Genomic DNA, 21,989 nt, shown 5'->3' with positions numbered 1-21,989 from the left:
ACCTTTTGCATCATAGACAACTTTTTTACACATGCAAGATAACCCATTAAAACCACCACAGCTAAAAAGAGTGTACTGAAATTAGTAGACATGCAAAGTTTGGTTGCGAAATGTCATGAGATGCTGAAAATATGGGTTTGCAAAGTTTGCAAATTCAGTATACTTTAGTTTAATGCACAAAACGTTTCCAACCTCTCGTTCGACACATATAACTTAATCTCAAATTCTCGCAATTTTTTGAGACATCCAATCATTGTTGGCCCTCTCTTTGCCATTCTTGGGCCTCAAAAAGAATAATATGCATCTCTTATAAACTTAAATACAACTATAAGAATAACAAGAAATCTATGGGACACATAACTATCATAAAATAATCTAGTTCAGATCAACATAGCTAATGAATTACACAGTTATACACTGTTTTCTTGTATATTTATAGAAACTTCAACGCCGACTGGATGCACTAAATAAAACTACCTCTTGGCCTGAAGCTGAAAAGACAGAATTTAGAAAGGGGATGAAAATATCATGTATGTCTCTCTTGCTGATCACAGCAAGGAAGAGGTAATTGAAAGAGATGATGAGTCCGAATCCGATGATGACGCTTTGGGTACGAAGAAAATATTAAAAACCCGCCCATTGTTATGGCGTAGCGAGAGATTCCAAAGCGTGTTCGAAAGCTTGGACCAGAAATATACTAGGGGAATTTTGGAGAAGGCTTGCTTCATCTTCAAAGAAAGAATTATGGGCGAAAGAATGGTTTGTTTGCTACCAAGTGACATCCCAGATTGGATGATTAAAAATTAGATGATTATGGCATCCATTGATGATGGAAGAAAGGTAAATTTAAAAACAGGTTAAAAAACTACACTTAATTACTGTTAAAATGTTTCCATTTTTGTGAACAAGTAGTCTATTGCATGATTAAACTATATGTATAAGAGTTCAGCGCTACCTATTTTTTTAGATGGATGGAAAAACCAAATTTAATTTCGTAAATTTTGTACATTTACGTAAGAAAATGTGCAACTCATTTAGTCACATATGCTGACGACGTATGGTCCACTATTTCTATGCTGTAGAGCCATGCTGAGCAGTATGAAAAAAAAATATAGCCATCCAATCTGTCAACTTTCCATAGCTATTTTCCGTACTAGTACTGTTGAGGATTTCTCAACTCGCACCTTAGTTTACATACAGTTATTAGAATATACTTGGTTTGGATACTAGATGGAAGTACAATACGACTCATTATTTATGTTATTGCCCTGCAGGTTTATGCTGAAAATTGTTCTTTATCCGTCACATGCATGTCTGTTGTATTTTCGCTCAATTAACCAACAGCAATAATAGCTTGGCTTAGATCCTCTTGAACAACATGTTAATTCAGACCTTACTATTGGTTTAGTTGTTTAAAATACAATAGACACATGGCGAATAAATAATGGCGAATAAATGTTCCCCGATGACATATATAGTTAATGAGTTGTATTGTAACTACTTATATAATTAATTATATGTAGTCTAAACCATGTATGTTCTATTAACTGTGGTCTACATGATGATAAATTCTGTGTTCATGTTTTATAAAAACTCATAGAATTATGAAGTATATATGACTGGAGAGTATGGAAAATAACAATCAATTTTAAAAATTTTATGACATTTTAGAAGATACAATATGAGAACAATATGCGAAAAAAAAATAGGTTGCCGGCTTCGAATTCTGTTGTATAGACATATTTTAACTAAATGTATTATATAAATTATATCGGTTTATAAATAGCATGTAGCTATATTATTGTACGCATTAGAATCTATTCATGATATTTTTGAACATCTATAGGTTTATATTGAATCTATGACTTTACATGTTTATATTATTGTCTTATATATGTACGATTTCAATATATTTTTTTAAAAACAATAAAAAAATCATTTTTTATTTATCTTTGTTTAACTTTAAAAAATTCAATTGTGCAACACAAAAATAGAAAGCACACGCAAACAAATCAAACCGACCAGCATAATTTGAACAAGGTTCATGAAAATGGCAACACGTGTGATACAAATCGCAAATTTTATGTTCACAACAAAATCACACTGCAATCGCAATATGTGCAATGTTGTAAATTTACCATAAATTTGCACTAAATTTGCACCCGGTGGCATCGCAGCAATCACTGTATCGCACTAGGTGCAAACACAAGGCAAATTTAAAAATTTGCAATGGTGCAAATGTAGGTCACATATGATCGAATTTGAAATTGGCAATAAATTTGCCCATGCATTTACATACAGGCAAATCTATCTTTTCGTCCCATGTTCACTTTAACTGAGAGCAATGCCACAGTAAGCTCAAGTCTGGAGATTGGCTCGGGGATAATAGTATAAATAGTCTTGAACATTTGTACTTGGGAGCTCTTTTAGTATTAAAACATATCGAGGATATTACACTGGCAACGAGGATGGGATCTGTTTAAAGAATAATACAATCTGGAAGGTGATATAGCTACCATAGGCCAAATTGAAGAGTATTTTGAGGGCCAGGAAGATTTTGAATGCTACATGGAGTGGGTAGAACAGTTCTTTGAAGCAAATGACATTGAGGAGAAGAAGCGAGTACCAGTGTTGCTTACAGTTATCGGAGCTCCAACCTATGGATTGTTGAAGAATTTGGTGGCACCAGAAAGGCCAAGTTCATTGAAGTTTGAAGATCTGGTATGTGCACTTAAGAATCATTTTAATCCAAAACCGTCTGTAATTGTTGAGCGATTTAAGTTTCATGGCCGGAATCAGCGTGAAGGTGAGTTGATTTCACAATATATTGTAGAACTTAAGAAGTTAGCATCGACGTGTGACTTTGGTTCTTTCCTGAAAAAGTCTTTGAGAGATCGTTTAGTGTGCGGATTAATGGATGGGGCGATTCAGAAAAAAACTATTGTCTCTTGTTGATTTAACATTTAAGCGAGCTAGTGAGATTGCACTGGAAATGGAGATTGGTGACAAAAATACTCAGGATTTTAAACCAAATGCTTTCTCGGAAGTTAAAAACATCGCTCGAGAGACAATGCAAAATAGGAAAAGCAAATTCCATAACCAAAATCGGCTTGAAAATCAAAAGCAAGGATTGCAAGGTTTTAAATGTTTTCGATGTGCGGGAAGTCATGCACCAAGTTTATGCAAATTCAAAGATGAAAAGTGTTATGCATGCTCAAAGAAAGGTCATATTGCTAAAGTATGCCAATCCAAAGCCTTGAACAATAAAACATTTAGGACAAAGTATGTTAACCAAGATGAATCGAGTGGGGAAGATTCTGCCGAGGAAGAGCTAGGGTTATATGGAGTTTATAAGAGGCCTGAAGTTAAGAAATATCAGACTACAGTACAGATGGATAATGAAAACATTGTAATGGAAATTGATATGGGGGCAACTGTTTCAATTATTCCCGAAGCGCTTTACAACACTAAATTTATTCATTTCCCATTGGGTAAATCTAAAGTTGTTTTGAAAACGCATTCTAACGAATGACTTCAAGTACTTGGAGAAGTCCAATTACCAGTCCAGTATCATGGACAGAACGCTAATTTGACAGCATTTGTGGTGAAGGGAAATAACCTTGCGTTGTTAGGTCGAGATTGGTTAGCTAAATTAAAGTTAGATTGGGCAAAAATTTTGGCCGTTACATCTGAGATGGTACCTAGCTCAGTAACCGAGGTACTAGATAAGCATGCAAGTTTATTTTCTAAAGGGTATAGAACTATTAGGGATTTTAAGGCTCAGATTCATTTGAAAGAGAATGTCCAACCAAAATTTTGCAAAGCTCGACCAGTACCCTTTGCATTGAAAGTATCCGTAGATAAGGAACTTGATCAATTAGAAGCTGAGGGAATTATTTATAAAGTGGATCATAGCGCCTGGGCTACACCCATGGTCGTAGTGCCAAAAGCCGATAAATCCGTTAGATTGTGCAGGGATTACAAAGTAACTGTAAATCCTTGTATTGAAGTATCCCAACACCTTTGCCAGCTGCAGAGGAGATTTTCGCGACTTTAGCTGGTGGAACGGTGTTTACAAAATTAGATTTAGCACATGCCTACCAACAATTAGTGCTGGATGAACACGTGCAAGAGTTGCTCACTGTTAATACCCATAGGGGATTGTATGATTACACAAGGTTGTCATTTGGGGTATCGTCGCCCCCAGCTATTTTCCAGGCTGTGTTGGAACACATTCTTCAGGGATTAGATAGATTAAGTATAGGAGTTCACATCAACATTCAAATGCTGATGCATTTTGTCTCAACTACCTTTAAAGAGTGTGCCACCTGCTGTGGGAGAAGAATCCAAAGTATTTCAATTGTCATATTTTGACGAATTGCCAATCACAGCAAGGCAGATAAGCAAGGCCACGAGGTACGATCCAATTTTGTCAAGAGTGCTGGAGTTGATTTCAACTGGATGGCCAAATTTGGTACAAGATGAAAATTTAAAGTCATACTTTGTGCGTCAAACTGAGTTGTCTGCGGAACAAGGATGCATCCTGTTGGGACGGCGAGTGGTGATTCCTCCAAAATATCGTAGTAAGATTCTGGAAGATTTGCATGATCAGCATCCAGGAATGTGTTGCATGAAGGCGTTGGCTTGAAGCTATTTATGATGGCCCAAGTTGGCCCAAGAAATCAAATTAAAGGTTCACGTCTGTCAGGTCTGTCAAGCAAATGTGAAGAATCCACCATCAGCGCCAAAACATCCGTGCAATCAGCAAAGTGAACCGTGGAAAAGAATACATATAGATCATTTTGAGTTCAAAAAAAATATCTACCTGATTGTTGTTGATAGCCATTCGAAGTGGATTGAAGTTATACCTATGAAATTGATAACAGCATCGAAGACAATTGAAATTCTGCAGGACCTGTTTTCTTCATATGGATTACCTGAAACTATTGTGTCAGATAACAGGCCGGGATTGTCAGCAAGGAGTTTTAAAAGTTTACTGAAGCTAACAGTATTAGACATATAGTCAGTCCACCATATCATCCTGCGTCTAATGGGGCAGCTGAGCGAGCAGTCCAAGTGGTCAAACAAGGCTTGCGGAAGCAAGTCCTTGATATCCAAGACTTGGGTCGGAGTTTGCAACATCGCCTGTCAAATTTTCTTCTGAAGTATTATTGTATACCTCACACCGTGACAGGACAACCTCCTGCTTGTTTTTGAAGAGACCGCTGCGGAACTCATTTAGCTTATTAAAGCCAAATTTGCGACAACAAATAGAAACTCAGCAAGATAATCAATTAGAGTATCAGGGAGTTAATCGACAGCCGCGGACATTGGCAGCTTATCAGCCGGTACGAGTACAGAAATTCCGAGGCGGGAAAGAGAAATGGGTTCCCCGGATCATCGTAAAGGAGTTGAGTCCACAAACATTAGAGGTTCGAGTGCGAGGAGAGACCCGAATGTGTCAAATGGATCAACTGCTAGCGTCAACTGAGAATGTATGCAATCATGGAAGAGAAGAAGATCCATGGTCATTGGAGTTTGAACCTGGATTAATGTCTAGGACAGAATATCCTGTTATGTCAGTACCGAGGCAGAACCCAAATCATGAGGACACATCCACGCCTGAAAATGAGGATGCCGTTGTTTGTCAGCGAGAGCTGGGGAATAAAGTTCAGAGGTCTACTGAACTGACTGTTGGTCCTAGACGAGACTCAAGGTACTAGTCGTTGTTATCCTCAACGAATTAGGAAACAACCTGAACGATTAATGTACTCATAACGTGTTCAGGGGTATAAAGACTTCATTCCAAGACTAACTGAAATAATGTCCATACCAAAGAAAGATAATAAGAAAGATGAACATGATAGGACGTTATTCATACTATTTAGGTAAATTTTAATATTTAGGGAAAAGGACAAAAAAATTAAAAAAAAATATTGGAACTGTGAGTTATAAACTTTAAAAAGGGGAGGAAGTGTAATATATGGTAATTTGGTATATATAATGATGAATATATAAGTAGGTAATAATAGTATAAATAGTCTTGAACATTCAGGGTTCCAAATGAGCTTCCTACTTCTAAACCAAGTTTCGAAGATGCGAGTCTAGGGGAGTCCGGGGACATGCTCTCCCTCGAAATTTTTTAGAATTGGGGCTCTGAAATGGCATTCCCAGCGTTCTGACAAACAATTTGAAAAGTATTCCTGCTTTGAATACAAGATATTTAGCATGTACTTCATTCAATACTAGAGACCTTAAGATTGACGTTGATTTACTCGATTATGTTGTTTGCTTTTTTTATTTCTTGGACAGATTCTCTAACTTCGCTCTCCTCACAAGCTAACTGCTGAAGTGTCCTGTGTTGATCTGTGATGGCATCAACTTTTAGATTTAACGTAGAAAGAGCAATCTAGAACGTGCTTGAGCGGTGCATCTTCACCGTATGTTGAACATGTACTATCTGATCAAGTAGTGTTGTTTGGGCTGATTCTTTAATCTTGTCGGTTGTTTTGTTTGAATCTTTTGCCAATAATTTAACTTCACTTTTACTAGTGGTTGAACAAACTTTAGTCTTTCGTTTGCAATACTTGTCCCTAAGTGAGGAAGCTGACGGGGATGATGCTGGCACAAATGTGCATTTTTCTCTGTCGGGTAATTTATGCCATCTGTTTTTGTGTCGTTGGATGCTAGAATGATCTAGTCGACAGATGCCTGAAGATCTTTCTTCTTGTTTCCCTTGTAAACAGCGTTCCATGCATTGTAAACAAACATGCTTTTCCCTCTGCTTTGGTTGGTCATCTACTTTTTGCTTTTTTGCTACTCGACCTTGGGGTTTCTGAGATGTGAAGCTTCCCAAGTCTAAAGTAAGCTGACGTTTCAAAGATCTTCCTTGTTTTACTTCATTCAAACAGACTTGTTTATGTCACCTGCACCTGTCCGATAATAATATTTATCAATAAAGCTGCACAAGTCTTTTTGCAAAATACTTGCTATATTTTATGCGTTTATATTACAAGTGAACTTTATGATTTACAATTATTTTTTTAGTTGCATTGTCCACTGCAATATGGCAAAATTAATTCTTTAACTCGGTACCTTCATCTTTACAGGTGAAACAAAGAACACTTTGGCCGTAACCTTCTTCACCAACCGGATGTCCACATGTCAAATGCACTGACTTTTTACATTTTGTGCAGCTGTGGCCACCCCCTACTTCTTCTTTACAGACGTGGCAAAGCGCAACAGTTATTCCAATCTAAAGTGTCAGAGTTTTGGCTGTTTTGCAGCATGTTCACAAACCTTTCAGTATACTAAACACTAAACAGACACCGTATTTGTAGTTTACTCATGAATATTTAATTTATTTATACTATTCAGTATTCACTATTGTTTGATAATACGTATGCACGTAAAAAGTTTAAATAACTGCATACACTTACTTGTTTTCTTACCTCATCTGAGCTGTCATCTAACATTTTCAGTGCTTGCAATATTTAAAAGATTAGTTTGCTTCTGGCGCTTTTAAAAATAAAATTATGGCAAAGGGCAAAAAATGTCGGCGACAAAAATGGCAAAATTATACCGCGGCCCATTGCAAACAGTGACTGGTCGCAAATGGTATTATGGCCAAACGAACTGTCAAACTAATGCAAAAAAGCATGGAGTCGGAGGGTTGTATTTCTTTCAATAATTTCTAACAAGCAATTTGCAGAAAACATGGAATTATTTGAACTTTAAAGTTTAAGGAATTGTCCTGATCTGGTCTTAATAATAAATAATACGCCACGCCATTATTACCCCAAGTAAAAATTTGTACGCTGTTACGGCAAGTTGTGTTCAACTCCACGCCGGATATCTTCGCACTTTTGTGCACAGAATGCACCCTGGACAAAAAGCAGCAAAGGTTATTTGCAATAATGTATTGCAATAATGTAGAAACACTAATCAATACATGGAATCTCTGTCCACCTGAGTCTGAACAATGGACAAAAAAATTCATCCTAGTACAAAAAAAACACAAAAATATTCCAGACTCTGAACAGAATAATGATTATTCAAATCTAGTAAACACTGTCCAACGCCCTTGTAGCACAAAATATTGTTTAAGACATGAGCCAAAGAAAGAAGGGCTCTATTGTAGATTCAAATACCCATTTGATTGTTGTAGTAAAACTAGACTTGACTTTCAACAAAATGCATACAAAGGACAAAAGTGTACAGTACAAAGCATGTATAGTTACTCGAAGAAATGACCCTAGATTACATAACCATCAGAAAATTCAACTTGAGGGATGGAGAGCAAATTGTGATATCTAAGTCAGATTTGATTATCATGCATGCGTAGAATATTTGTGTAAATATGCTGTAAAAGATGAACCCAGGTCGAACGTGTTGAAAAACGCATTTAACTCAGTTGTGCATAATCTAAACTCTTGTACAAGTCCCTTGAAGGCAATGAAAAAAAAATCATGATAAAAACACTAGGAGAAAGAGATTTCAGTGCACAGGAGACAATGCACCTACTCCTTTCATTAAAAGTTAGTTCGTCATTTGATGTTTTGCTTGTGAATTTAAATGGGTCTCGTCTTGTTAAGACAAATCAGAGACAAACAGCTAATCGATGTACAAATGATTCATTGTTAGATAAATATGCAAACTGTTCACTTTTTCAGGATGAGTCCCACATGTAATGAAAATGGGTTTTGTTGAATTTGCAACAATGTACAAGACTGTAAAAAATAAGCTTGTAAAACGGTCACCAAATGTAATTCCACGTTTCTTCCCTTGTTACTCTTCAAATTACCCACTATATTGCAATTACCAGCTTTTGAAGTATAAGCCATGGAGAAACTCACAAAATGATGCATGGGATAACCAGGAACATTCAGACACAACTCTTGTAAATTTGTGGCTCAACTTTTGAAATTCTCCATTTCCAAACCAGCATGTGCCAGATTGGGAAAAACAATTGCAAAATGTGTTAGATGATGTTATGCAACATAAGAATGAATTATTTAAAAAAAGTGAAAGCTCTGATCAAGAAGAATGGATGATTCTTTCTAATTATCATAAACTTAATGAAACTCCCCATACCAACAGTAAAACATCATGTGATTGGCATTTAGATTCTGCAAGGCACACACCCCAGCAAATTGGTGAAATGCCAAAATGCGTCAAAGTAAAAAAGAGTGACTATACTATTCCCTTAAGTGAATGCGACAACAAAGTTGATACAAGTACATTTACTGAAATACAACAGTGGGCCATATAACATTATTGTAAATCATCATAACAATATAGAATCTAAAGAACCACTTTTGCTTATTATTATTGGTGAAGGGGGAACAGGAAGTTTCCTTATTAATGCTGTAAGAAAATATTTAAAGCAGTGTATATTGAGTAAAGTGTATTGACTGCTACAACTGGCAAGGCATCATTTAACATAAAAGGGCATAACCATTTGGTCATTTTTGAAATTGCCAGTTGGTAAAATGTCCCAATAAGATTTATCTGCCCGAAACCTGGATAATTTGCAAAAAATTTGTTGCCAGTTGACTATATTGTAATAGATGAATATTCTATGCTTGGTCAAACTACAATGGGATGGATTGATAGACGTTGTAGACAAGCTACTGGATTGCAGGATAAGTTGTTTGGAGGAAAATTCGTAATTTTAATTGGCGATCCTGCCCAACTTTCTCCCGTTGGCGACAAGCCATCTAGCATATAAGATGATTAACAATGTAGTTATATTAGATGTTAATCAGAGGATAAGGGGTAGTCAACATGATCAAACATTATTTAATGGCATCTTATCATGACTTTGAAATGGAGAATTAAGTTGTAATGACTGGAAACAGCTCCTTACTAGACAGCCAACAGTTTTATCTAATCTAAATAAATTCATTGATGCTACTAGACTGTATGAAAGCAATGAATGATCGCCTTGTGCAGTTAGGTTTGTAACCTACTATTCTGATTTGTAAAGCTGCTAAAGTTATGTTAACAATCAACTTATGGGCCTCGGTAGGCCTCTGCAATGGGGCAACAGGAACTGTTGTCAATATTATTTATGCAAAATATCACAATCTGTTTCCCTCGTAAGTGCACCTGTAAACATCCGTACACATAGGTAACAAGATTGTGGAAAGACAGCAGTTACCATTAACACTTGCTTGGGCATCGACTATTCATAAGAGTCAGGGTATGACTTTGGAGAAAGCATGGGTTGATATCGGTAAAAAAGAATGCTCATTGGGAATAATGTATGTTGCACTCCTCCATGCACACAATTTGACATCTTTGATAACCAAACCAATGACCTATGACAGACTTGTCGGTATAAAGAAAATGCAGTCCCTTTAGTACTGATTGCAAGAGGAAAAGTGACTACAAGTTATTGCCAATTTAACAATTTAATATTGTTTATTAGGTTGGTAACTGTTTATTGATTGTATTATAATATTCTCCTTTGTTTTTTATAGTATTTCAACAATTAACATGGATAATTATTTATGTATGTATGACCCTGCATGTAATGATATTTTGCTTTTATGTTAATATAATAATTTGAGCCATTCATAATTCGTAGTTATTGCTGAATTTTTTCGTATATGTAACCTTTTTTTGTTACCTTCAAAAGATAATCAGTAAATGACAGACACAGAAACTCTGGCCTCAAATTCTAAAGGCAAGACCAAAGAGCTAGACTAAGCCTCATTTTCCAAAATTCATTTTAAAGAGCTTTAATTTTTTTAGATGGAGAAAAGCCTACCCCTGATACAAAGAATATGTCTATCTTTGAAGGTAAAAACTAATATGTTCCTCAGTGTCTCAATGAGCAAAAGTCTAATTAATTATTCAGGTAGTTTCAATATTTTAAATAGTGTGTTTCACCGACAACAAAACCTGAGTGCTGTCTACTTTGATATTTTTAGTAGCTGTAAGTGCAGAAGCACTTAGTTCTGCCTGATTAATTGTGTGTGTGATTATGTAAATAGTCAGTGTATATAAATGTATGTAAGTATATCGGACGGGACTAGATTTAATATACTTGAAGGTACACAGTAAGGATCTCTGTCAATAAGTTGGATATAAGTAAATCCTGCTAGGGTCACAATTAGTCAAGTAAGTTGGCAGTTGACATTTTTATGAACTTATGCGTAAAACTGATATAAATAATGATAAACTTGTAATTAATTTTAGATACCGTTCTGGGTGACAAGACAGCAATAGCTAATAAATTTGTACAAAGAGTCATTGAGTTGTACTTGAGTAAACCAGGACGCGTATGCGATAATTGTAATGTACATTTGTATTTGACTAATTCACTTCGTCAAAATTTGGTTTATAATTCAAGCTTAAAGGAATTATTGGCATACCAATAAAGAATTTATTGCTTCCTGCACTTGAGACTTTATAATAAAGTAGATTAAATACTTTAGTTTGACGCGCAGGTAATTTCCCTGGAATTCTGATGACATATAGGTAACGTGTGGGAAAGCGGAGATGAGGGTCAGTATAGATAAAGAGCAGAATGTGCTGCCAATTCATTCTGCTCCTCGCTTCGACAAGGTCATTACAGATCAAATTTGAATTTTTTGACACCTCTTTGAACAGGTAACTATCTCTATATTTATTCTTATTAGAAATAATTTAGAATGTCTTTTGGCTTTCCCAATATTTTAATTTTGGGTCATTCTTTTGTCCGTCGCTTACGGGATGATTTAAAGGCTAATTTCGATTCCCGTGCATCCCAAAATTTCCATATTCCCGAATCGGGGTATGTCACTATGCTGGGTACAGGTGGCCGGACAGTTGACAAAGTGATTCAATTCGTTCTTTCTTCTGTCCGATCTGCCAAACCTGACATTATAATTCTCGAGTTGGGCACAAATGATCTAACTACACATGCCCCTGAGGTAGTAGGATCGAGGCTTGAAGAGCTCGCTCGCCAACTTCGCGACGAATTTCACGTTCGCGTCATTGGGGTGTGCCAGGTGATTGACCGCAACATTGCCAAAACGCGGGAATCTGATAGTGTTTTTAACACCAAGGCCGCTCTTTTGCGCCAGTATTTGTCCGTGGTTCTTGCAGAGGAGCAGGGTATTTTTCTATGGGAACATCGGGAATTTTTCAATCCCGCCCGTGTTCTGTTATCCACGGACGGCGTTCATTGTAACACACAAGGGCAATATTGTTTGTATAGGAGCTATCGCGGGGCTATTTTTAAAGCTCTGGCACTGTTGTAGTTCATTTATCGTGTATATATTATGCATATATTATATTATTATGTGTGTATATGTTTTCTGTATATCTCTTACTACGCATACTCCGCATTTTTATTTGTCGTTTATCATACGTTTGATTTACTCAATATGGGCTAGAGCAACATGACTGTTTACAGATGCCCACGTTGAGATTTCAACATTGGGTTTTTTGCTGCGCAGGACGAGTTCATGATTTTACTTGTTATTATGCGTTGTGTGGTTTGTGATGTTTGTCGTGCTGATGTAGTTTTATGCATATATCGCTCGTTCGTTCTGTGTAGGAAAAAATGCATGTCTTAGTGGGTAGGGCGTTTTACGTTTCCGGATGCCCACAGTTGAAGTCAATATATTGTGGGATGGTGCGGCATGTTGTTTTCAGATTGCCCGATAATTTTCAGTATTTGCAGCATCACGGGATAATCAAATGCGGCTACCCTCGTTGTATGCCATGATTATTCCGCTGCCTTTTCCATTCTTCCTGTCTTTTTTAATATTTTTCAATTGTATTGTGCGTGGCGTGTCTCTGGTATATAGTATTTTACGTATCACCACAGACATTCGTTTCGCTCTTGCTCTGCTCTTTGTTTATTCCTTAGTTCTTGCTATACGGAATTATGCCTGCTACCACTACCAGAGCGAGTAAACGAGTGAAAGGCGAACGCAACCAACCCGACCCGGCGCCGCGACGAATCGTCCCCGCTCCGGTCCATACGGCTCCCAGTACATCGGTGAAATACCTTGCAAGCGCATTGTGCGCCAACTACTGCACCAACAACAGACAACACCTCTGCGGGGTCTACCAACCATTTTACCCTCTCAGAAGCTACTCTTGCCGAATAATTTCGGAAACAACGCAGGCGGTCATGGCCAACCTCCAGTCACAACACCATCCCATACACCGCCGAGTTCGACGAAGACGCGTGAATGCCAGTGGTTGCTTCGGGTGTGTTGGGTACGGCAGACGCCACGATGCAGGGGCCGGTGGCGTCTGCTTTACTCAATATATCAGGTGAGCCTAATTTAGTGCCATCGCGGTCCCAACGCCAAGCTCCAAATTTAATTCCATCAGTTTTGCCTATCGGAGCAAACGTTAGTGCCAAATTGAAGTCGAAAATTTGGGCTAATGAGTTTTTAGATTTCAGCCTATTGCTTGGTTCTGGGGCTTGTGATACTCGTTATCAGCTGTCGGTGGGGCCTCAAGAAGGCTCCAATGTTCCGCTTTTATCTTTGGAACCAACACACAAAGTGAAGTCCATCCCTAATATCGAGGCATGGACTTCAGCGTTTCAAATTTTTGTTGGGGTGTACACAACTAAATTCCCCATGGAGGCCCCGCTTTGATGAAATACGGCGAAGTTGTTCGCGATTTGGCTGCTCGCGGGGGTGACTGGCGTTTTTACGACGCTCAATTTCGTCTTTTGCGTCAAACTAACCCAGCCGATGCACCGTGGAGCGATACTCACTGGGAACTGTGGATAAGGGTGCAAAATTTCAATCATTCACGCTTCACTAAACCCAGCTACCTACGCGTAATCATGGGTCTAATTCGCCAGCGTCAGTTCCTGCCCTATTTGTTCCCAGGGGATTTTGTCGCAAGTTCCATCGGGGCGGCGATTGTCCGGGATGTAATTTTAAACATCAATGCTTTAAATGTGGTGTAGTCCACTCCGCCCTCCGATGTAATTTTCGTCCCTCACGCTCAAATTCGCAGTCAGCCCCTGCAGCATCCAAGTCCCGTCCTGCCAACACCAGTACAAATTAATAAACTCTTCCCTCTACTATGTGGATATGATGTGCGATTGACATCTATGTTATATAATGGTTTTCAATTTGGTTTTCCCCTTCATTTTGAAGGCATTCGTATATCGTTTTTTGCAACAAATCTTGTTTCGGCCCTGCAGAACCCGGAAATCGTTAGTGCTAAACTTTTCGAAAGAATTAGCGGCGAATCGCATTGCTGGGCCCTTTGACAATCCCCCTTTTCCCAATTTTCGAGTCTCTCCGTTAGGCGTTGTTCCTAAGAAAACTCCAGGGGAGTACCGTTTGATTCACCATTTGTCATTTCCGAACGGTGCTTCTGTTAACGATGGGATTGCTCCGAGCATACCTCTGTGAACTATGCTCGTGTCGATGATGCAGTTTCTATGATCAAGCAGCTTGGGCGCGGTTGTTTTCTTGCGAAGACAGATATCAAAAGCGCATTTCGTATTATTCCCATACGCCCTGCCGATTACGATCTCTTGGGTATTTTTTGGCAAGGCAAATATTATTATGATCGAGTTATGCCTATGGGGTGTGCGTCGTCATGTCGCACTTTCGAGATGTTTAGCACTGCTATCGAATGGGTTGCTAAGACACACTTGTCAATCGCGCATCTAATCCACATTCTCGATGATTATCTAATGGCCGCACCTACTTATCACCAATGTCGCATTGACCTTGTTCGCTTTTTGTCTCTCTGTGAACACGTAGGCGTGCCAATCGCTCCAGAAAAAACAATCGGCCCACACAACTTTCTTTCCTTTGCCGGCATTGAATTAGATACTTTGCGCATGGAAGCCCGCTTACCTTTGGATAAAACTGACAAATGCAAGCAGTTGATATCTGCTTTTCTTTGTCGCAATTTTGCTTGTTCAGTCGTTGTCCCTGGGCGGGCCTTTCTCCGACGTCTTATTGATTTAACTAAGGGCGTACGGTGTGCTCATCATTTCATTCGCCTAACTAAATCGGTAAAGGCTGATCTCGAAATTTGGCAGTCGTTTTTAGCCAATTTTAATGGCCGATCGTTTTTTCTCAATGACATGTGGCATGACTCTGCTAGCCTTAACCTGTACACTGATTCTGCGGCTAGCTTCGGCTATGGCGCGCTTTTTGGTTTTGAGTGGTGTTACGGTGCCTGGCCCGACAATTGGAAAACTTTTAACATAACGATTTTGGAATTCTACCCAATCGTATTAAGCGTTCTTCTGTGGGGAGACCAGATGCGTAACCAGCGTATAACTTTTTTCACCAATAATGCGGCATTGGTTGATATTATAAATAAGGCTACTTCTCGTGATGTGACTGTTATGGTGTTTGTTCGACGCCTGGTGCTGGCTTGTTTGCAATTTAATATTCTCTTTCACGCTCGCCATGTAGCGGGGGTTACAAATGTTTTGGCTGACTCCTTATCTCGCTTGCAGGTTTCGAAGTTCAAACGGCTAGCTCCGGTGGGCGTTCGGCCAACACCGACAGTCATACCGCCTCACCTTCTCCCACACAATTGGCCGCTATTACCTCGCGGTTAATTCAATCTAGTTTGCAGCCTTCGTCAATCCCTACCTATCGCAGGGCATGGAAACTCTACAATCAGTTTTCTTCTGCAGTTTTTCAATCTGCTTCAGTCAAACTGCCCATATCGCCTTCAGACTTGGGTTTATTTATCGCATTATGTTTCAGCGCAATTATGCAGCCTCGACCGCGAATACATATGTTTCTGCATTAGGTTATTGTCACCGTTTAACGGGCGTGCATGACCCTACAAAGGTATTTTGGGTTCTCGAAATGTTGAAAGGATATGGTAAGCTTGGCTCCGGTGTTGATGCACGCCTTCCAATCACTATTTCTATCCTCCGCACAATTTTACAACAGACTTCTCTCGTTGCATCTAGTGAATATCGCGCACTTTTATTTAGGGCAATGTGTACGACAGCCTTTTTTGCCTTTTTGCGGGTTGGTGAAATAACGACTTGCCCACGGTCTCCCGGCGTGCTTCAATTATCTCAAGTGGTTCAGCTTGTTGATAATTTGGGCAATATTTCCGGTTTGAAAATCAATTTTGCGAACTTTAAACATTCCTACAATCAACCTCGTGTTTCTCTTATACTTCACCGCCGTTCCGATATTTGCCCTGTGCAGACATTACTCGACTATTTTGCGCGTCGCGGTTTATCCGATGGCCCACTTTTTCGCACTCTCGATGGGCGCGCAGTAACACGCAGACTATTTACTGAGCATTTGGCTTTGATTTTTCGTGCATGTGGTCTTGACCCTACTAAGTATAAGGGGCACAGTTTTCGAATTGGTGCAGCTACTTTCGCTGCGGAATGCGGTTTTTCTGACGCTCAAATCAGAGTAATGGGTAGGTGGAAATCCGACGCATTCCGCAAGTACATTCGTAGTCCAAACTTATCTTCGCGACCTATTTCGCATCATATGTCGACATGAGTCATTTATTGCCGTGCCTGGCGGGGGTTGACCTTGGCTGCACACTTCTTAGTTCGTACTTATTTCGTTATATCCCATATTCGTTGCACCTACGATAACTACGATGAGACTCATTGGTAATCGGGCGCAATGCTGATACAGGGGTAAAGCTAGCGCTCCTCTACCTCATATCACTATTTTCATATTGGCGACTCAGGTTGCAGATACTCGGCCGGTCAATGCAGGGGCACGACTGGTTGGAGATCTGTACCTTTTCCTTGCTGCGATTCTTATATGTGGGTTTCTTATATGCATGTTTTATATATTATTTGTTTTGCTGATTTTACAAGTCTGTCTGTGGATACCTTGTCATGACGGGGTGGGGTTTGTCTCCTTTACCCAAGGAGCCTTGTGGCGTTTAAATTAGCCCCACCTTTTCTGTGCAAATTGTTTAGTAATTGAATTTATTGTTTGTTGATTAATAATTAATTTGTTGTTAAGTAAAAATTAATAAATCGGCATGTGCGTTAGACAATTACGCACATTGCCAAAATTATTCCAACTCTGTGTCTGAGTTGTTTTTGTACGAGATCTAGAACACAGAAAACAGAGCTCGTCATGACAAGGTATCTTTTAGATATGAAGGGAAGCGATAAAGGAATTATTGGCATACCAATAAAGAATTTATTGCTTCCTGCACTTGAGACTTTATAATAAAGTAGATTAAATACTTTAGTTTGACGCGCAGGTAATTTCCCTGGAATTCTGATGACATATAGGTAATGTGTGGGAAAGCGGAGATGAGGGTCAGTATAGATAAAGAGCAGAATGTGCTGCCAATTCATTCTGCTCCTCGCTTCGACAAGGTCATTACAGATAAAATTTGAAACCGCCCTCCTCCCCGTTTTCTCACGCGAACTTAATGTAAAGGTATATTAGTATATTCGGTAGGGCGTTTAAATTAGCCCCACCTTTTCTGTGCAAATTGTTTAGTAATTGAATTTATTGTTTGTTGATTAATAATTAATTTGTTGTTAAGTAAAAATTAATAAATCGGCATGTGCGTTAGACAATTACGCACATTGCCAAAATTATTCCAACTCTGTGTCTGAGTTGTTTTTGTACGAGATCTAGAACACAGAAAACAGAGCTCGTCATGACAAGGTATCTTTTAGATATGAAGGGAAGCGATAAAGTTTGTTTAATGACAAATTATCCGGTTGGTTAACGCGTATTAACTCAGACTAAGTATGAGTGCGAAAGACACAGTAGATGATGGTGCGACGGCTTTAAGTTTAGAGAAAGAAGATCCAGAACATGCGAGTGAGGAAGTATGAAGAAGTCATCAGTTTCGTCGGACGAATTTAACTTTAGATATCGAAAGTATTCGTTGAGAAAGGCTTGTTTATCTGAATAAATGTAAATCAAGAGCTTTATCGAGCGTAACCGTGAAGCGTAACAAGTTACGAACAAGTTAAAGGCAAAGCTACGGTTTTTACCAAAATGTTTGGTAGATATGTTGAAACCCATCAAAGGTTGATTTCGGATAGCCAAGAAAACGATGGGAAAATGCAAGCAATTGGAAAAATGCTCAAGTGAATTTGAATAAAGGTTAAATAAGTGGTTAATTCATACAGAAGGAAACGCTGCTCAACAAGAAATACAACCAAACAATAGTGCATTGCAGTTGACTAAAGTCTCAAGCATGATGATGAAGAATTCCAGTGTTAGTCGAGTGTCATCAACTAGAAGTTCAATATCGATTGCTCAGGTTAAAGAATTGGCCAAAATGGCAGAATTTGAAGTTCAAGCAAAGGCATTGAAGCAGAAGCAAGCCTTACAGGAAAAGGAAAGACGGCTAAACGAAGATAAATTAAAGTTAGCATTGGAAAAGGAAGAACTACTCTTGAAAACAGAACTTGCTAAAGCCCAAGCAAGAGAAAGTGTATTTGCGCAAGCTGAAACTGCCACTATTCAAGAAAAAACATTGGATAATGCAAATAATGAGAAATCTCCTTTGGAAACATTGAACATTCTTCAGGAAAATTTGTCGAGTAAAATAACTGACTCGAAAGCGATAAAAACTGATGTTCAAAGCAACAAAAAGATAAAAGAAACACCTTATGATTATGAAGGACAAAAGAGACAACCTCAAGATATGAGGCAGCGAAGCCACACCACATACTCTGAGAAGAAAAGAATAAGTAGTGGTGAAAGAGACGAAACTACGCTGAGAGAGATATATGATAGAGATCATGACATCTTTCATAGACAAAATCGTATTATGGAAGAACTGGTTATTCAGCAACAAAGAGCAACTCTTCCACGTCGCAGTATGCTGTTTTTGAATGGAGACGTTACTCAGTATGAAACCTTTTGCCGCGCATTTGAAACATTGATCAAAGTAAAGGAACCAGATCCTGCAAATAGGTTATATTATTTAGATCAATTCACCACGGGTCGGGCTCAAGAATTAGTTCAAAGTTGCCTGCATATGGCTCCTACAAGGGCGTTATTAGAACAGAAGTTTGGACAAAAACATAATATCGCAATGGCCCACATTGATCAACTTATTAAAGGAAATCCCATTAAATCAGAGGATGGTGAGGCATTGGAACAGTTTTCCATACAGTTAATGAGCTGTTCTAATACCTTGAAGGCAATTGGTTGCATTAACAAAATCAAAAATCCCGATGCAATGAGGAAATTAATCGAACGATTACCGTACAAATTGCAAGAAAGATGGAGGGATACAGCCGACAAAATTATGAATGACGAAAGAAGAGAGATTTCAATAGAAGATATTTCCAAATTTGTCGAACAGAGAGCGAGATCGTTGAATAATCCTGTATTTGGAAAGTTGTCATTTCCTTCAAAAGATCAATATGCAAAATCACGAATTTCGAAACTAAAACAAACGTCCGGACATAAACCAACCAGTTTTGCCACACAGGTCAGAGATAAAGATTTGAAATTGATCTTGCCCAATCTAAAACCAAGTCGAGCAGAAGCCGGAATCCAGACCGAAAGTCTGCAGATATGTTTATGCTGTGCCGAAAATCACAAGTTAACAGATTGTCCAAGTTTTGAAAAACGACCTTACTCTCAACGTATAGACTTTGTCAAGAAGAACAGACTTTGTTTTGCTTGGAGGTCACCAATCGAAGACTTGTTTTAAAAGAAAGCCATGCAAAATATGCAATAGAAAGCATTCAACCTTATTACATTATCAGCAAGACCCTGTACATGTCGATACAGTTAAAAGACAAGAAGAGATTCAGGATGAAAGGGATGAAGATATGCAAAATGTTAATTCAAGCTGCAGATTTGCTACGACTGGTGGTTTGGTAACAGCTTTACCAGTAGTTCCAGTGAAAGTTAGAAAACGCAGTAGTTCGGATTATGTTGAAACGTATGCGATGCTCGACAGCGGGTCGAGTTCCACATTTGGCACAGACTCCTTGAGAGAACAGTTGGGTTTTAATGGTACAGAAAAGAAAGTCAAACTTACAACACTTGGTACAAGTCAAGATATCATGTTGATGAAAATAACACTATCCCATTACCCGTAAGTCTTATGTAGACCTAATATTCCTGTTTCCAAGTTGGAAATATCTGCAAGGACATGTACATTTATCGACCATTAATTCGGAAGTAGAACTCCTTATTGGTGCAAATGTTCCACAAGCCCTTCAATCAAAGCAAATCATTGGTTTCCAAGATGGAGGCCCGTATGCAAGCAAAGTTGCACTTGGTTGGATAATCAATGGTCCTGTCGGAAGAAAACTCGAAAGGGCCATGAAGGAAGTTTCTTCACGAGAACAGAAGTACATCCTATGTGTGCAGCTTGTTCTCATTTCTTAGATGCTTCAGATATCAATGAGAACGGAATGTCCCAAAACGACCATCGGTTTTTGAACATTGTTAAAAGTTCTGTAAAGAAGACATTAGACAATCATTACGAAATTTCCTTGCCTGTTAAAGATGATAAATTGAAAATGCCAAATAACCGCTCACAAGCGCTGAACAGAATGGTTCATTTAAAGCGAAGTTGCAAAACAACCCAAAGTTTTGTAAAGATTACATAAGTTTTGTTGTGGAGATAATACATAAAGGCTACGCTCGAAAGATCCCTACCGAGAAATTGAATAGAAATGACGGTTGCACTTGGTATTTGCCTCATCACGGAATTTACCACCCTAAAAAGCCAAATAAGTACGCGTCGTCTTCGACTGTTTGGCGGAATATCAAGGACCATCGCTCAACAAACAGCTATTTCAAGGACCAGATTTAACAAACTGTCTACTGGGAGTGTTACCACGATTTCGCCAAAAGAGAGTTGCCTATATGACTGACGTTGAAGCTATGTTCCATCAAGTAAGAGTACCTGATGATGACTGTGATCTTCTACGATTTCTCTGGTGGCCTGACGGCGATATGGAACAAGAAGTACAAGAGTATCAAATGACTGTACATTTGTTTGGAGCAACGTCTTCATCGAGTGTCGCCAATTTTGCATTACGTAAGACTGCCATCGATAATACAGCAAGCTATTATGATAAAGCCGTTACAGACACTGTGGAGAAGAATTTTTATGTAGACGATTGCTTGAAGTCTGTTCCCACCTCTGAAGAAGGCATTAATCAAGCCAAAGATCTGCTCGACATGATGGCAAATGGTAGATTCAAACTCACAAAGTGGATAAGCAACAATCTAAAGGTGCTGGAGTCGATTCCTGAACAGTTACGAGCTAAAGATGTGAAGGATATGGATCTTTGGAAGGGAGTTCTACAAATCGAAAGAGCCTTGGGAGTGAAGTGGTGTGTTAACTCAGATACGTTTAGTTTCAACGTTGCAGTTCAACAACGACCTTATACTCGACGTGGTATTCTCTCTGTCGTTAGTTCAGTCTACGATCCCCTTGGGCTAGCATCACCCTTTATCTTTCCTGCTAAAGTTCTCCTTCGAGACATTTGTAGAAGGCTGTATGAGTTGAGGAGACATTGTCTAATTGGAGATATTGTAATGGTGGTGTGCCACAGGGCACCAAGCTGGGTGTGACCCTATTCATAATTATGATCAATAAACTCTTGAATGATTGGAACCTTAGAATAGAATACGTTGATGATACATCTGCAGCTGAGATTGTGCCAAGAAACTCAATTAGCATTTTAGACCATACTGTTAGAGATATTCATGAATTTTGTTCTAGCCGAATGATGAAACTTAATCCAAGAAAATGCAAAGAAATGCTAATCAACTTTATGCTTAACCCGAATATTGTAGAGAATCCAATATTTATCGGTGATCAAGAGATTGAACGGGTCTCAACCTATAAGCTTCTAGGTGTCATACTTAGTGATGACCTAAAATGGAACAATCACATTGATTATAGTGTCTCGAAAGCTAGCAAGCGTTTATACGGCTTTTGACTTATGAAACAGGCTGGCGCAGAACCGTCAGTTATTCTTAAGATATATAAGAGTACTGTTCGACCAATTCTTGAATATGCAGTGCAAGTGTGGCAAAACATAC

At 38.7% G+C, this 21,989-nt stretch overlaps 1 protein-coding gene across 1 annotated transcript; it reads left to right on the top strand.

Annotated features, from left to right (window-relative positions):
* Nucleotides 1–20,801: 20,801 nt before the first annotated feature.
* LOC114534778 lies at nt 20,802–21,515 on the top strand. The gene has a single exon (XM_028556249.1). It carries the CDS (start codon nt 20,802–20,804, stop codon nt 21,513–21,515), a length of 714 nt encoding a protein of 237 aa, XP_028412050.1.
* The last annotated feature ends 474 nt before the right edge of the window (nt 21,516–21,989 follow it).

This window comes from Dendronephthya gigantea, unplaced genomic scaffold (genome assembly GCF_004324835.1).
Source record: "Dendronephthya gigantea isolate DGI-Jeju-01 unplaced genomic scaffold, DenGig_1.0 000106F, whole genome shotgun sequence".
Classification (NCBI taxonomy): Eukaryota; Metazoa; Cnidaria; class Anthozoa; order Malacalcyonacea; family Nephtheidae; genus Dendronephthya; species Dendronephthya gigantea.
Note: the sequence above shows the minus strand (reverse complement) of the source record. Positions and strands in the feature narration are given on the sequence as shown.